Source organism: Falco biarmicus, chromosome 10, assembly GCF_023638135.1.
Source record: "Falco biarmicus isolate bFalBia1 chromosome 10, bFalBia1.pri, whole genome shotgun sequence".
NCBI classification, from domain to species: domain Eukaryota; kingdom Metazoa; phylum Chordata; class Aves; order Falconiformes; family Falconidae; genus Falco; species Falco biarmicus.
In genome coordinates, this window is record NC_079297.1 from 14,677,864 (window position 1) to 14,695,609 (window position 17,746).

At 51.2% G+C, this 17,746-nt stretch overlaps 1 protein-coding gene across 6 annotated transcripts in view; it reads right to left on the reverse strand.

The window, feature by feature from the left end:
* The window catches only part of MYT1 (myelin transcription factor 1), a 62,394-nt gene extending 45,151 nt beyond the window's left edge, over positions 1-17,243 (reverse strand). For 4 of the 6 annotated variants that reach the window (XM_056354916.1, XM_056354913.1, XM_056354915.1 and 1 more), the window contains exon 1: positions 16,351-16,849. In XM_056354916.1, coding sequence (XP_056210891.1) covers positions 16,351-16,483 — 133 coding nt within the window. In that variant the 5' untranslated portion in view covers positions 16,484-16,849. Of the gene's footprint in view, positions 1-16,350; positions 16,850-16,982 lie in introns of those variants that run through there. The other 2 variants (XM_056354917.1, XM_056354918.1) reach the window with 2 other exon arrangements.
* Between the last annotated feature and the right edge of the window lie 503 nt (positions 17,244-17,746).

Consider the following 17,746-nt stretch of genomic DNA (forward strand, 5'->3'; position numbering starts at 1 on the left):
GGAGCACTTGCATCCACTCCTCCTTGAAAAATAATCTAGATGCTCAGCTGGTCTGACAGATCGCTGCCTGATGTTCACATCCCAAAGGAAATCACGGGCTTTCCCCCACCCGCTCCATCCTCAGTACCCACCACCTAGCCTGGATGGGATCACACACTGGGTTCCCTAATCAGACAGGTTGCTTTTCAAAGAATCCTAGAACGGTTTGGGTTGGAAAGGGACCTTAAAGATCATCTAGTTACTGGCCACAGCCAGGGACAACTTCCACTGGCCCAGGTTGCTCAAAGCCCTGTCCAGCCTGGCCTTGAACCCTGCCAGGGATGGCATACCCACACTTCTGTCTTTTCCCTCATCAACATGTATAACGATCCACCACCAAAACATCAGCGTGTCTTCTTCCAGATGAGATTCCTTCCCAAACCTTGAATCTCTTTGTCCCCTTCTGTCCTTCAGAAACATCTACAGAGAAGGGTCAGCTGTGAACCAAAGCATTGCGAGTTGTGCAGAGCCCTGGCACGGAGGAGCAAGTTCTGTGAAACCTTTGGGCCACTGTCATCAACTCCAAACAAGATCTGGAGACTTGGGAGGAGATCACATGCAAATCAAAGCATGAATCAGACTTGGGTATGTTTTACTTTACATTTCCAAAGAGAGAAGAAAGCATTGATTTGCCAGAAAAAAAAAAAACTAAACCCTCCAAAGAATGGCAGAAATTTCCCTCCAGAATAAACCAAACAAACCTCGCAGAAAGCTTCGCAGCACAGAGGGTGGATAGAAAACAAGGCGGGATGTGGCAGGAGGGAGCTCTGGGTGGCAGCCGGCTCCCACACGTGTCCTACGGTGCTGGGGGGAGCCGTGCTCACAGGATGCCTGCCAGAGCAGCATCCCTCTGTTTGCAAATCTATGCAGAGGTTACATCTGCTATAGCAAAGTGGTGGGGTGAGAGACAGGTTCCTTAGAGAAAAGATGGTGGGGTGAAGGCTTCATTTCCTCATAAGATGCCTCACTGCATATTTAAACTGAAAGACTAGAAGAAAAACATATCAATCTTCATTTGCTTCCCCCACATATGAGAAAAGAAAAAGGAAGAGGGTAAGATTTTTCTTCATCTTTGTTCAGGCACATTTTTCATGGGAAAGGTGAACCCTGTGTTAACAAGGCAGCAGCGTCCTTCAGTGTCCCACCAGGCAACGTGGGCTCGCTGCTCAGAGCACATGCAGCAGCAGTGTCAGGGGTGGGAGGGTGCCCTTTGGACTGCATCTTTCATATGAATTGAACTTAGAAAAAAATCTCAAATCCAAATTTTGCATCTTCTCTAAGCTGCAAACGCCACCCATGGTCCCTTCCACCCCCTCAGCACTGCCTGCTGGCTGACACCCCTGCATTTTGCAGTGCATGGCTCACACGCACCACTCTCTGTAGCCACTGCCTGAGGGACACCAACAACCGAATTTGCTTTCCTGCATGGCCCCAAACCCATGGTACAGTGAGGTCTTCTCTTCCAGCAGGTAATGTGAGTCTTAGCTTTGATTTAAGGCTGCAGTCTCAGATCCTAGCTGCACCACTGAAGCCCCTTGCACAGCCCCCGGCACTCAGCACAGCCCCTGGCACTCAGCACAGCCCCCGGCACTCAGCACAGCCCAACCCAGCCTGAAGCACAACTAATTGCCCCATGCTCCTGCCCAGCCCCTGCCAAGAGAAGACTCATCTGAGCAGACACCCTGTGTACCGCCTGCCGGTTCAGCCTTCCCACATGCAGGAGCACAGCAGCTATGCATCAAGGTGTTTTTTTTTCAACAGAGATAAATTACAACCTCCGTAGGGATCAAAATACACTGAAAAAGGAGAACCCAGCTACTTCAGCAATTCTTCTCTGCTGCCAGGAGTGTTGGTTTAAGCCCCTCTCAGGGCACAGGAATACTGTCTGTTCAATGCAATTATCACTGTTTACTGTGGCATGGCTATGTTTGGCGCTTCAAATTTAGCTTCCTAAACATGCATTTAATTTAAGATCTAATACCGGATGTTAATTGTATATTGCACAGTAAACGACTGATCATTAAAACATATTAATTGAGGTTTAACAGCTGTGTAATAGATATTACATCTCATACTTATCAGCAAATATGATTTAATAATCAGCTAGGACGGGATATATGGATAGAAGACTCGGCATGCCCAGCTAGACTGCTGGTTGTTCATTTGCTGACCTAAAGATACTTTTCCTTAGCATGTTTGGAAAGGAGCTTGGTAATCACCAAGCAGATGTTGAGCTTTGATGCTTTCACCTGGGGTGCTTACCTGGACAAGTCCTGAAGAGTTTATAATCTCTATAAATAGAGGAGAAATGAGGGAGCCATGAGCAGTTTCCTCCTACTAAGGCAGGGCCAAGCTGCAGGGACCTGGCCCCATGACCATGCACCGACAGCAAAGCAGTGAACCCTGGTGAATGGGGAGCAAATGGGAGATGGTGATCCTCCCCCAGCGCCTGGGGGATCCTTTCAAAAGTGTGCAAGAGTCACGGCCACCCTTTCTAATAGTAACTTTTATTCACAGCAAGTTGACAAAGATCATTGCCCTCGTTCACCTGAGTGCTCAGTCTCCTGCTGCTCCCATCCCTTGGCTCCATCATCGTATTCACCCAGCACATCCCGCTCCCACAGCCCGGGAGTCGCTGCTCCTCATCCCCACCCCCCTCCCAGCCGTGCCCCCTCTCGCTGAGACACAGCACCACACGGTGCCTTGCCGCACTGCACAGCTGTTTGGAGACCGAACAACTCATCGTACCAGTGAACTCAATTTTTGATCCCACAGCCCAGACACGCATGCAATCCTGGCTTAACCTACTGTGCTACCGAACCACACACTACAACAAAGTTTATGAAATCTGTGGTGTGCACTCTGATCTTTTACTTTCCGCTTACGCAAAGGAGAGAGTTTTGATTTCAGTTGGATCAAGCCTTTCTAGAGCTTTCGCTGCCAAACGGATGCTTGCAGAACAGTGTGTGTTGCTAACACACTAAGCAACAGGCTCAGCACCAGCAGGGCTCAGAGGTGTTCGCTGCCAACAGCCAAGCACAGCCTTGCAGGTCCTGGGGGCACAGAGGGGAGCAGCAGGGCTTCCATCTGGCTATGCTAAGGGGAAGAGGACAGGTCACTGCTAGCAAGATGCCACTGTTTCTCCATCCCCAGCCACAGAAACCTGCCACCCTCCTTCCAGCAATTCCTGCAGTGTCCAGGGGCCAGCCAGCAGCCAAGGGAGCATCCCCTGCCTTGGCTCCCTCCTGCATGAAGCGTAAGTGACTCAGATCCTCCTTCCCAGCCCCTTGCCACCTCATCCTGTGGCTCATCCTGCTTTGATGTCATCATCTGCCACCTCTGCCCAGTCAGCCCTTGTGACCACCTCAGCCATGCCAGCTCGTGCTTTGCTTTGTGATACCTGGCACCTTCGGATGCTTTTGAACTCTCTTTGCCATGTCCTTGATGGGAAAAGGGAATCGATCCTTTCCCACAGCCCTGGGACAGGACATGGAGCAACTGGCAATTAATTGCAAGAAGATTCAGATGTCCCAAACAGGAGGACACGTTGTAATAGGAAGGGAAGAAGCACCAAAACCCGCTCCTTGGAGTGGGAGTGGAGCCCTCACCAGCGGGGTTGACAGCAAGGTACAGGCATCACCTTGCCAGGGGACCCAGTATCCCCAAGCCCCTGTGATGGCCACGCTGCCACCCATCCCCCAAGGCCCCCTCCCCATGCCTGCCCAGCAGCTCTGTTCAGCGACCCACTAACTGCTCTAGGGAAGGACCAACATTTCGTCCAGTTTCCCTCTACCACCCAGTGCTACAGGAGCCAAAGCCCTCATTGCATCTACAATGCAAAGGAAGCAAATGAGGCTACAGTCCCTCCTCATTAAGAGCAATATTCATGCTCCAGTGTTCACGGCCAGTTAATAAGACTTTTTTATTAGAGCCTTTTTTCTTCTTCTGCAAAGTGGCAGAAGCATACTACACAGCGCTGCAGAAGATATAAAAGAAGGTGGTTTTCACTTTCCATCCTTGTATCGCTTGTGTACCCTTCAAGGGAGGAATAAATGCCGCGTGCCCACAGTGACACTGCTGTCGGTACATTGTTCTTAAGCATATCGATCAAAGAGATTAAAGAGTGAATGTTGTTCAACATCCCATCTCCCCCCAGCTCCTTGGGGGAGCTGTCAAAATGCAAAGCCACTCTGAGCGTGGCGAGCAAGGCCACCAATGAGAGGGAAAACAAAGCGGTGAGGTTCTCCACCGGAGAATCCCTTTGGGATTTCCAAAGCACAGGGCAACAGCAGGGCCTGGAAAAGCTCTCAGCTGATGCCGACCCCCTCCAAGAGGAGAGGAAGACCTAAGTCATGGGCTTTCCTGCCTCCTGCCTTCACCCTGCCAGCCACTAAGAGTTGCCCAAAGTGTGAATTTTCTTACTACAAGAAAAGGAAATTCATCTGATTCTGCTGATTAATTCCTTTACAAACATACCGGAGCCTGAACAACAACAGAAGTTTAAGTGGGAAAAAAAAAATAAATCAGGCAATTCCTGGCTTATCACTGCCAAACGATGAGTGCCAGCATCCCCCCTTCTGCCAGGCTTATCCACAGCGTGGACCACTCCTGCCACTGGCTTCATCTCCAGCATCCATCCTTCTGTGCACACAGAGGGAGCCCTGCTCAGTAACGCTCATCTGCTTGTGCCCAGTGCGTGTGCAAACAGGCGTGTAACACGTCAGGCATGCAGGAGAGCATCTCTGAGGAACAGGATGTTGCTTCTTTCTTCTTGCACGTTTCCCTCATTATTTTGTTCTGATTTGGCTTTCCTGGTACCTTCTCTATTCAATAAAAGCCAAATGCAAACCGCGTCCCTTAATCTCTGAAACAGCAGCTCACTGCTGAGAAAATAATATAGATGTAACTTCCAGCATCACACACTTTCTTTTCCATTTATATGGAAATGCCGACCTTTCACCCAAGCTATCTCAAAGAAGTATTTCCTTAAAAATGCAAATAGCATGTTGCAGGCAGTTACTCTGGCTGAGTCTTTCTTATATTATTATTATTTCTTTTAACCTTACCAGCACTGTAAAACACAACTGCTAAACTGCACCCCAGTAATAATTACTTTTCATACCAAATCGAAAGCCTCCGTGGAGCCGATGTGTCAAAAGACCAGCAGGAGAATTCAGCGCAGATGGATTTTTAGAGATGGTTTTGGATAAGTGTTGTCTTGGACCAGTGGGAAGGAAGCAGCTCCAAGACACGCTGCTGCCAAAGGGAATGACCTGATGGCTCAGGGTGAGGTCAGAAGAGCATCTCTTGTCTTGTAAAACACTTTGCATGGTGCTGCTGACACACAGAAGCCCTCAGGAAGGGGAAAACAAACTGAGTGAGCCAGGGAGCTCTGTGTGGGGCGAGCACAGCAGGTATGAGAGGGATGCTGGTGTCAAGCACGGATGCCCTTCCCCACCTGAGGTGGTCTGGGAAGAGCTTTCAGGTTGTGTGTGCGTGCGCGGTGTCTGCACTGCACAAAGGAGCTCCAGGGCAGCATTAGGACTGCTGAGGCTGAAGATAAATAGTGAGAAGGGTGGCTGAAGAAGAGGCCGGTGGGGAAGCAGCCACAATGAGATGATGCATAAAGAGGAACAAATAAGATTAGGGGATTTCAGCTCCAAGACCCCTCTAGTTCACCTCTCCTTCTCCCAGCCATTGAAAGAAGGGTAAACCTCTGGGAGAGCAGCACAGAGCACCACTGCACAATAGTCCCAATGCCAGCAGCCACGTGCCAGACAGCCCTTGGCTTATATCTCCTCACCCATGGGATGGGAACAGGGTTGTCCCCCTAACCCAGGAACAGAAGCCCACCCCAGCAGGTTGAGGGGTGAAAGGAGGCATCGGCAACTGCTGCAAGCAAAGCTTCCCCGTTCTCACAGCTGCTTGATGCCTGCGCAGGGAAAGACTCCCAGCACGGATGGATGTCAAACAGATCCGGTTGGATGCCTTGACCCAGCTGGGTATTGGACACCCTGCATCCAAATTGCTCCATTATCTGTTCGGAAACAGAGAAGAAGGAAGGTGAGCCTGAGCATTGTGCTTGCAGAGGGGGATACAAGGCTGAGTGCTGGGGAGGAAGACAAATGTAAAAGCAAAGGTAATAAGTGAGGTTCTTTGCATACAGGAATAGCAAGTGAGAAAAGGCAGCTGCAGATGGCCTTCCTGGGACAGGGCAGCACAGCGTTTGGCTCAGTACCCGTTTCTGAGCAGCAAATATAGATTTCCCCAGTGTGTAGGGAAAGAATAGAAGAAACAGGGGAAATCTAAACTAATCTTTCCTCCGTCATTTTAGTGATCTATAGATTTAGCTGTCAATGACTCTTCCTTCTGGAGCCTTCTGGGCTCCAGACCTCCAGAGATGCCCCAGTGTTGACTGTTACACTCCAAGTTAATCTGAATCTGCTCTGGGACCTTACTTTCAGCCCTGTAGGTTCTGGGCAAAACCACAGAGCTGCAAAAACCCACAAAAGCTACAAAACCCCACATTGCTTCTACCCAAATTTGTCCCCAGCTGGGCACACAGACGTCTTTGGGGGACACAAACCCTTTTACCCCCAGCACAGGACTGGGGTCCACCAAGAGCGTTTGCTCAAGCAGGTGGTTTTCCAGATGGGGGTTTCTACCATGTGTGACACCAGGTCAGGCAGAGGCGGGGGAAGCTGCCTGGAAGAGCTGGGGAAGAGGCTGGCAGTGCCTCTGACGCAAAGTTAGATGACTAAGTGGGCTACTTCCCAGCTGCCAGCTTGTCTTTATGATATTAAGCCTTTCCTCTCTGCTGCCATATAAGAAGTGAAAAGTTGACACGTAAGCATGTGCCATACAGAGTCAGAGAGACAGAAGCAATAAGGCATAAAAGGAGGTGAGATCATCGTGCAGCAACGACTCCCCTGGGGTAAGAGGCAGTGCTGCACAGTGCCCGCTGGCTCTCAGTCCCCCACCAGCATCCCCTTTCACGGCACAGGCTCAGCACTCTCACGCTGATGCCCATTTCCACACCAAGCCTCCCAGACCAGGGCCATGCACAGGGTGCCATGCTGCGTACCATGAAATGAAGCAATTAAGCTGACCCTTCAAATGGTTTTATTAAAAAGGAGCCTCCACTGCAGTGCACAACTCTACCAGCAGTAATGTCGCAGCCCCCCAGGATTATCACCGCTGAATGGGATGGCTGCTGTGCACCACTTGCTTGAAAAGAAGGAGAATCATCAAATATGTTAAGTTTATAGCCCTGCTGGCACCACTCTTAGTGCTCCTGTGGACCTCATGTAACTGAAATTAAATAGAGGCAAGTGATAACTTTCTGTCCTTCCCAGAGAAGCCTGCATTTGCTAGTGAATACAAAGTTGGGACAACGAGGCGGGATGGGGCAGCAGCTGGGTGCCCTTGGGCAGCGCTGTGGGAGCAGCCTTCATCCCCACGTCCAGCCACTTGCACCGGCTGAGCCCACCGCACCACGTCAGCTTTGTCCTGATGCCAAGCCAGCCAAGCCCAAGGTCACCAGCACTGTGCCCGCTCCTCACACCCCACAGCCAAGGATCAGCTTGTAGCCCATAAGTGGGAAGTTTCTCTCTCGTCCAAATTCCTCACTTCCCAGTCCGCCCCTTTCTGCCACGGTGTCCTTGCTCTCCCCAGCCACGCTCCTTGCGTGGCGGGCGAGCGCAGAGGGGAGGCAGCCAACCTGCCAGAGCCACTTTGCTGCTCCAGGAAAAGCTGCTCCGGGATGGGAGGGAGCCGAAACTTTCTAGGGGATGCGGGAGAGGAGCTGACAACTCCATGCTCCTCTGAGACACTGCAGGCAAAGGTAACTGTTTAGACTGTCATTTTTTTTTAAAGCAACAACAATGCTCTCAGGCACTTTTTTGTTTTTTAATAATAAAAAAATGGAACAGCTCTCTCCAGAAGGCTATTAATCCTCTCCTGTCATTTGTGTTCTTGGAGAGAGCATTTCTCTGGGCAAAAGCAGCGAGTTGCTTGCTGACTAATTACATCAAAATATTGAGGGCAACAAACAAACCTTTAACTCTGCTTGCCAGCAGCTCGCTTGATGCAAAGCTTCAAAGTTATGGAGGAGAAATGTATGCAACAGCAGGAGAAGCTGTGACTCCAGACGTGCTCATGGCCACATCATTTTAGAGGTATATATTTCCTTTCCTCTCTCTAGAGCCACTGGTTAGGCTAACTTTGCCCAGGATAACTTCACCCAGAATATCACTGCCCCAAGGCTTTTGATGTCATATAAATAAAGACTTTTTGCCTTTTCCAGGGAAAGGAACCAATTTATTTTCTCTCATTCCCACACAAGCGTTTGGGTTTTAGTTAAGGAGCAAGGACTGGACACATGTTCCCCAGGAAGGCTCTTGCTTAGGCTTCAAGCCCCACCATAAGATGGTTTTCAAAAGTGCTTGGCTGAAATTAGGCAACTTCTCTCAAAGCCCATCTGACACTGTCACTTATCCCAGCAGTGCACAGGAGCAGCCTCCCCCCGGGATACTGCTCTGTCCTGCCCCAAAATGTGCACCGGACATTCAGCCAGCGGGGGGTTGGACTGTGACTTAATTTCCATCCCACCACTCCGCGTTGCCTGTACAGCCAGATAGGAAAAACCAGTGCTGAAAAAGGAAAGCCCAGTTCTGCATTTCGGTGCTAAATCTGATGTTCTTCCAAGAGGGTTTGGATGTCCAAGAGCTGAAACAAGTGACTCAGATGCAAGCTTTGGCCCCGAACCCACAGCTGCCAGACAGACATTGCTTTCCACCCACTGGAGCTGCCTCTCCCAGGCTGGAGACCCCCAGAGCAGGGAGAGACTCCAGCTCTAAAACATGGGTTAACCCCAGACAGCTGCTGGGGAGGTTTCTCCACAGTACGTGGGTGTTTCTACGCACAGGTAATTGGGTACTCATCACAACCTTTAATAAGCTGCGCTTGGGGAACCCAGTGACAAGCACAAGGCAGAGTTTTTCAACCTTAAATTGTTGGTTTCGAGAGACTGTTTAAAAAAAGAAATTCAAAAGTGCTCGAAGTGTCACCTACAGATTTTGCCAGCAATACCTTGGGGTTTTAAATACCGTGTGCATGAAAGCTCCCCCAGAGCCATCTCTTGTACCTTATAATAATATTCACCAGGGGATCCTCCTAATGCAGGGTTTGAATCCATTGCTGTTGAATACACCCCACTCCTTGGCTTGCAGGGGCGTTCAGGTAAATGCGCCCACGAGCTGCTGCTCAGAGAGAGGACTGCAGTCCTCGGCATTGATCACAAAGGTCTGAGCACACCTACAAGGTGTGAAGGGCTTCCCCAAAGCAGGCACAGACCTGGCTTGTGGATGCCGTCCTAGGGAGAGCCATACGCTGGCCAAATGGTTTCAAGCAAAGGAACGAAGAAACCTGAGTTTCTAGTGCAGTTTATATTTAATTAGAGGAAAGGCAGCTTACGCAGCAGTTTTGGAAACATATTGTCTTACAGCATATTGGATATTTGTATCTTAACAGCTCGACATTGATTTCTTTTATGTAAAGGAAGAGGGTGGATGAGAACTGCGTACCCTAAGTTGTGTTAGCTCCAGAGAGACGCCTGTACTGCTTGGACTAATGTTTAGAGTAATCAAAGGCGTGAACTCATGTATTATGTATGGGAACGAGAGTTTTCAGTCTTCTGCAAAAAGGAATCTCCAGCGTTTGGTATTTTGTTAGCAGGCTGGCACCATATGGCTCTCCCCTGCTGATATTCTTTCACACCAGAACTTTATGTTCAGATGCTTTAGTTAATATTTTACCCAGCAAGCATAAACAAGATGCAAAGATTGCAGTCGACAGCAACCTTCTCTTAAACCATATACCCATGTTAATAGTGTAGACTTCTTTCAGCAAGTAGCTTACTGAACACATGCCTGGCTTTTTTTTTTTTTCCCACCCTCCCTTAGGAGCCCAAGCTGGGCCATTTACTTAACTGCCTTAGCATCAAATAAAACACAAGCAGCAAACCCAAGAAGGACGTTTTCATTCCCTTCCTGCTGTTTTCTGGCTGTCCAAGGCAGCACTTGATGCATGCAGGTGCTGCAGCCATACGAGTTGTATCTGTGCACAGTTTAAGGCTGCATTGCTGCTTGGTTTTCGTTTCAGATGTGATTTTATCTCAGGAAGGTAGAGTTGCCTCTTGTCCACTACTGCAGCCTGGACAGAGCACCAGGCAAAGCTCACAGCCCGCCGGGAAGCCTCACCCAAGCACTACCAGCCTAAACTAACCAAGCAAGACCAACAATACGGAGTATCCAACTTGATGGGCTTTACCAAGACTTGTTTCCCCCCACCCTGCTCCAAGTCAGACACAGAATCACTTTGCAATACTGCAGCTTAGAGATTTAGCTCTAAATATTACAATTAGATTTCCTCCACCCACACACACCCCCCTCCAATATTCATATTATTCTTTAATATTCTTAAAACAAATAGGACCTAACAGATGTCTTTCAGCCTGCACTCTTATTAATGAGAATATTGTAAGAATGGAAATCAGGTCACAAATGTTTAATACTTTGTTTAAAAAGTCTTCAGCTTCTTTAAAGAGTTCCGCTAATCCCAACATGACAGATGTACAAGGCAGTTTTGCTTGGGGCAGATTAAAATTCTCGCTCTGATTTGCTCTTTCATTTGGTCTGATTAAAATAACATTGCAATTTTTTTTTAATGTGCTGACTTCAAAATAAAAAAGGAAAGAATAAAAAGTGACCAGTAAAGGCCAGCATGATCACAATAAAAGCAAATTTATTGTTGTTAAGATAAAAAAAGCAAGGCAGAAGGAACTGAGGGACAGCCAGCCCATACCCAGGTTAGCATTAAAGCTCTGTGTTAAAGATAAAAGGGGGATCTTTCCAAACTATGTTTTTCCATTTGAAAGTGTTTATTAATCTATTCTCTCTGAAGCAAAAAGTTCAATGAAAGACAAAGATCAAAAGTATTTTAATTCAGGTGAAAATTATATTTTTTTATCTTTTTTTTTTTTTTTAACCAAACCAAAATGAAAAGCAGAGTATTGCCGAGTGTGTCACTTTATTATTCTGCTGTAAGATTGACACTTGCTGGGAACAGCCTGGCTGGTAGGACAAAGCGATCTCAGCCACCCTTTCCTCAACTAAACTGTGCGTGATTCGGTGTTCCTCTTTCCTGCCATCCTTTCACACCAGACCACCCTTCCCCACACAAGCTTTCACAGCTCCCTGCATTTCCTCACTCCTATAAAACACAGCGGGCATCTGAGTCACGTATGAACGCGTGCACAGCAATCGATACACCAGGATGCTCCGATCAGATCAGCAGAGGAGCAGGGAGGCAGGATGGAGCCCCAGCCACACTCATCCCACATCTTCTTCCCCACACTCATCTGTAAACAAGCAGGAGCCACGTGAGCCTTTGCCCACTTGGGTCTGCCCCAAAATGGCCACGGCTCCCAGTGCCAGGTCCCTCCAGGGCACTGCTGGACCAGTTTCATACAGGCTTTGCCTCACCAAAGGCTCCCATAGCACTGGTGGATGCAGTGCTTTAAAAAGCAGCCAGAGATGTTCAAAATAGAGTCCCTCAATGGGCAAATCCCTGCTTAAAGGGAGCAAGATTTCACACAAGGATCCCAGGCTGTTAGCCTGGATCTTTCTGGCTCAGAAATCTTCTCTGCCTCCTCATCCCCACCTGCAAAACCACAGCAAAACCTCACAGAAGTGCTGTAGGGATGAATACCCTCAACAATAGAAAACCACTAGTTTTGTATTGTATATTTAGCCATTTTTCCTTAAAATTCCAGCTCATTAATTCTATTAAAAAGTCCAGAAAATCCACAAAACATTTCAAGTTTTTGAGGAGTCACTCCATTCAGGTGTTTTTTAATGTTAACAGTCTTTAAACATAAGTGTCCAACACATGCTTGTGCCTCAGAGATGCCCTCACCCCAGTGTCCACACCTCTCAGGGCAGAAACATCCTCCCTCCCACCCCAGATGCCAGGGCAGAGCAGCTCCAAGAAGCGGAGGGATGCCCTCCTGCGCTGCTGCTCTCACACAGGGCTTCCAGCGAACCTGCACAGGCAGGGGACACCTGGGAACTTCTCTTCACCTTCGGTATCTCAGCCCTGCCCCAGGCTCTGCAAGGGAGCCCGCTGCACTGCCAGGCATCCCCTCCGATGAGCTAACCTGCCAAGAGGAGAAACTTGCGTCCTCCAAATAGACATACATCAAGCCCTTTTCTCCCCGGTGCAAATATTTGTGTGGAATGTGGGGGTGGGTGGCAGATCTCCCTCCCATCTCTGAAGGAAGCAGAAGGGATGCCCCAGCCCTGCTCTTTGCTGTTACCCGTGACCTGGCTCCCAGATCCCGGAGCAAAAATCTCATGCACATTCCTTTCACTCTAGGAGGAAGGTGTTTCAGGGCATTGCTCCACCCCAGAAACTTTTCACAGCACATGCTTATCACCCCACTTCCCTGTTCACACCACGATCTCCTCTCTAAGGACTAGGTGGGGAATCAAGTTTCTACATTTCAAAGGTAAACAGCCTCAGAAGCGATACAGAGTATTTTAAGATGGGATGTTTCACGCAAACATCTGAAAGCCTTAAGGGTGTCAGAGACACCGGGGGACTCAGCATCACGCGCCCCAGGAGACCAGCGCTGCTGTGTAGGTGCTGGAGTTATTCTTTGTAGAAACCAGAAAAACCCAGGAAAAAGATGGAAAAGGCAGGGGTTACAGAAAAAAAAAAAAAGTAAAAAAAAAAAAAAAAGTGGAAAGCATAAAGTTTCCTGACAGCAAGTTCTGTCCTATCAAAACTCTAGAAATACCTGGGAACTGAGAGGATGGGTGGGAGCTAATCCCACCTGATAATGCCTTTCACACAGCTGCTAGAGGACTATCTCCCAAAAAGACAAATAAACCTGGATTTTGGGGCCACCTTGGCCTCCCTCCTTCCCGGCATCAGCATCCTTCTCTGCACAGCCGGGGACTAAACAGCATTTGCACAACAAATAACTCAAAGAGGGGGGTTGTTAAGGGAAGAAGAGTAACGAGTAGTGGTGTATTCCCAGCTCTGGAAGTTTGCAGTGAGGATCCTCCACCCTCAGCTCCCGTATATACGAGAAAGGGGAACAGCTATGTAGTGATGACAGGAGATGTCCTTTGTCATTAAGGAAAGAGCACTAGCAACTAAGCCACACAGTTTACAGCTGTAAAAATAACTCTTTCCGTTTGCAAACTGACGCACATGCACAAAGTGGAGGGGGAACGGGGTCTTGCCCCCCACTTTGCCATCAAACTCTCACAGCCGACTTCCCAGCGGTAACGCGATGCTTCCCCACGTCTCCCCCCCCCTTCCCACGGCTGATTTCATGTCTTCTGGGAAGCCCAGCCCAGCCGTGGATTTCTCCTGCACGCTCCAGCCTTTACTGTAAACCTGCTGCTTCCCCCTCCTCGCTCTACTCTCGGGGGGCAAACCCCCCGAGTTTCGAGTGGGGCAGATGCCAGCACCCCTTGCAAAATAAGAACCCCCAAGTTGCAAAAGGAATTCTCTCCCCCTCACCAGACAGGGAGCTGGGGACCATTTTGCATTGCACAAACTGATTTTGGGGGGGCTTGGGAGTACAAACTCACCTGCCCTCCTCAAGCCCTGATGTGGAACCACGGTGGGATTTGGTGAGGAGAGAAGAGTTTATATTCCTGAGCTCCAAAAGCTGGGTAATTCAGCCCGTTTAGGGTGCATGGCTGGCTTAGGGTGCACTGCTCCCCGCCAGAGCCCACGAAGAGCAGCGTGCCCCATCAAGAAGGAAAGTTTGGAGGCAGCACCCCAAAGCCCAGGTCTCCCCCGGGGGGGGGACACGGGGGGTGCGATGGGGGCAGTTTAGCACTGTCTGCTAAAATGGCAGCTGCTCTGACGCCGAGCTACGTCTTGCAAAGTCAGCCCTGCCCTCATCATCTGACTGCCAGGAACCGGGGCCGCTCCGCTGCCGGCTCCCCAGGGGCTCTGCGAGACAGGGGGGCTCGTGGAGCCGGACCCTCGCCCGCCCGCCCCCGGCCCGCACGTTGCGGCTCCGGACGGGAGGGGCAAGCCCCGGCCCGGCTGGGTTAGCCCTGGCCCCATCATTCCCCCGGCTGGAAGGTACCTGGGCTCGCCGTGCCCCCCCTCGCTCCGTCCCTCCCCCCCCCGCCCGGGCCATTAACCGACACGGCCCGGCTCTGCGAAACAAAAGCCGGGGGGAGCTGGAGCGGCTGCCGCTCCGACCCCCAGACGGCTCTCCCCCTGCTCCGTGTGCCCCCCCGCCCCCCGCTTTGGGGACAAGGGGAGCAAAGGGACTGAGCACCTAGTAGCAGCACCGACCGGGGGGGGGGGGGGGGGGTGGTGGTAAGGGAGAGGTTTGAGTTCTTTAAGGGAAGAACCTTTGGGCTTGCCCAAAGACGAGGAGGCACCCCAGTCCCAAATCCCCCAGCGCCAGCCTTGGCAGTGACCTTAAGCACCGTCCCACAGTGGGACGCCCCCCCAAGCCGGGCCAAACCTCGGGGGTCACGGGGGGGGGGGGGGGGGGGGCGGGGCTGCACTTCTGGCTTTTCTACAGTACGAGGTGCCCCCACCGCCCCCGGGGGCTGCCAGGGGCCGACGGCGGCCGGGATGGGAGGCGGCATCCCGGGGCTGCGCAGGGGACAAGGGGGGCTGCCCGCCCAGCCCCCGGCTCCTCGACGGAACCCCCGGGAAGCTGCCGCCCCCGGCCCGCGCCGCCCAGCCCCGGGGGGGACGGTAACCCCCGCTGTAACGGCACCCCGGGACAGAGCCGGACCCGCCGCTGCGGGGTACCGGGACCCCAATTCCGCCGGGACCCACGGGGCAGCTCCCGGCTGCTTTCCGGGCAGGGTAAAGCCAACTTGCGGTAGTTTGCCTACTCTTCTCGCCTTTGTGTGGGGGAACCCGCAGTCCCCTAAGCTACTTGCAAAAAAAAAAAAAAAAAAAAAAAAAAAGAGTGAGAGAGAAAGCAAAAATAAGTTCTCCTTGGCCTTCCCGAAGGAGAGGAGGAGGGGAAGGACGGGGAGAGGGCAGGCAAGGTGGACGGGGAGAGGAGCCGAAGGGGCCAAGTTGTGCCCGGGCTCCCGGGCCGCAGCAGCAGGCGGTGGGTTGCGCTTTGCAACATGCGCCTGCTCCAGCCTGCGCCGCTCGGGAACAATAAACAGGATCATACAAAGAAGTAGAAAGGCGGCATCTTTGCTTCTGGTTTCTATGACAGCATCAGAGACAAACCACTATAAACTCTAATTCCTGGATTTCCCCTCCACCCCCACCCCCCCAACCCCCTTTTGTCTGCCATTAATTAAAGTGACCATATGGAAAAGGTTGATAATAACAGCAGATGAGCCAACAAGAGAGGGGGGAAAGGGAAAGAAAAAATAATAACTAAAAGTAGCGGCAGGGCGATGGCGAGGATTTGGATTTTTGCACTTGTTTCCAGCGGCTGCTCGGTGCGAGGGGGCTCAACAATAGCGGGAGGAGAGCGGAGCGGTGGCCAGCCTACACCCCCCTGCCCGCAGCCCGGCTCGGGGAGGGGGGCTGCCATGCCCCAAACCTCCAGCTCCCAGGGGGTTGACCCCCACGACCTGCCCCTTTGTGTAGGAGAGCCTCGGAGGGTGCTGAGCCTCCCTTCGGGCCGCCTCCCTGGGGGGCAGTCGGTCCTACCCGCCGGCAAAGTGCGCCCCGAACTCAGCCTCACTGGCGGGGGGCGATGGCAGCGCACGCACAGCCTCGGGCACCGGGCCCCTTCCCTCCTCTCCCCCCTGCAAATCCCCCGCAGAAGAACAACAACAAACTTTGCTAAAATTGATAAAGAGATTAGCTGAGCAAAGCCTCTTCCGAGCCAGCTAAAAATAAAGAACCCGCAGCTTTCTGTCGTGGTCAATGCACAGAGACAGCCACAAACATGGCACACTCCCCCTGCTCCTCGCTGCTATAAATAGAGAACTCTCAAGTAGTCAATATTGGGGAAGGGGGGGGCAGTAAGAGAGGGAAAAAAAAAGGAAAAAAGTAAAAAAGTCTGCCAGTGGCAAAAGCGAGCACCCGGCGGGCGACCTGAGCGGGCAAACGCCAGCCCCCCGCACACGCGTCCACCGGCGAGCAAAGCGCGGCCCCCCCCGCCGGGGCGCAGAGCTGCTTAAAGACCGCGGAGCGGGGCAACTGCGGACTTGGGCTGGAGTTTCTGTAGTAAAGGGGGCTGAGGGGGGGGGGGGGGGGGGGGGCGGGGGACGCGCGGAGCCCCCGTACCCGCACCGCGGGCGCGCACCGCCATCAGCACCTCCGAGAGCTCCGCGGGCGCGGAGGCCGCCGGCGCCAGCTCCTCCCGGCGCCCGGGAGCGTCTTCTGCTAACACCGCGCACGCTTCCCTCCGGGCACACATCCACCGATCCCGCGGTCCACAAACCCGGCAAGCATCCTCTTCCAGAAATATTCAGAAAGTTTCCCGGCTGAATGCGATGTTGTGCTTTTTTTTTTTTTTTTCTTTTTTTTCAAAGAAATCTCCTTTCTCGTCTTATTCAACCTCTTTTCAGTCAGAAGCATAACATGTCCACTAGCGTCTCGCAGCCAGCGAGAGAGCGAGCGAGCAAAGATGGACCTAGGAGCATGATGATCATCATAAAAATCCCCTCGGTTCTCCAGTGCAATTTTCAAAACAACAACCCAGCCTTCGTGCTCTAAAGGCAAAACGCCTGCGTCTGTTTACATCAACTGTGTGCTGCGAAAGCCTTTCCCCTCTGTCTCAATCCAAGGGAGGGAAGCAGGAGGGAAAAAAAAAAAAAAAAAAAAAAAAAAAGAGAGAGAGAGAAGGGAAAAAAAAATAAAAGAAAAAAGCCAGCATTATCTGCCTTTGTCAGCGAAAGAACATAATATTGACTTACCTTTCCCCACAGCTATTGTCTGCCCCTTTACAAAATGACATCACGGAAACCAATCATGAAATTTGCATGGGGGAGGTTGTGGGGGGAGAGTTCTTGGAGGGCAGCCCACTTCCCTACACCAGTAACACGCGTGTAAGACGGGTTGTTGGTTTCAATTAAATATCTGATACTCCTTAGTGTGTGAACTCTTAAGCCTGCTAAAGGCAATGTCTCATTTACTTAATGACCGCTCTCATTAATGGAAATGGCACAGAGGGGGCTTGCTGCGCCTTCCCTTTGTAAATACACTACCCATGAACCCTTGGGGTTGCAATATATCTGTTTACTCTCTGAGGTGAAATAAATTTACAGTATAGCATCAAAAAGAGAGAGAGAGAGAGATGGAGCTGCTGACTTCAGTGCACAGAGAGTTGGGGCTCTCCCAGCCCCACCAGCCCCTCTCACTTCACACTCCCCCCTCCCCAAGACCCGGCAGAAGGTGAGTGATTTTACCCGAGCTGATTCATAATTAATATGCACGAGGCTCGGGGTTCCTTTGATAGCAGCAACACAAAAGGACGGCGAGCGCGACAAGCACCGTGCCGTGTCCCCCCCCGCGCATCCCAACGCGTGGTACGGCCCAATAATTCCTAATAGCAGCAAGCAGCGAGTGACAGATGCCCTGGGTTAGCACAGCTCCAGCGAAAGTACTTTACAATATTTATTGGTGGTTAGGAAGATGACCTATCACCATAAAGAACAGACTGGGAAATTTATCGCCTCTA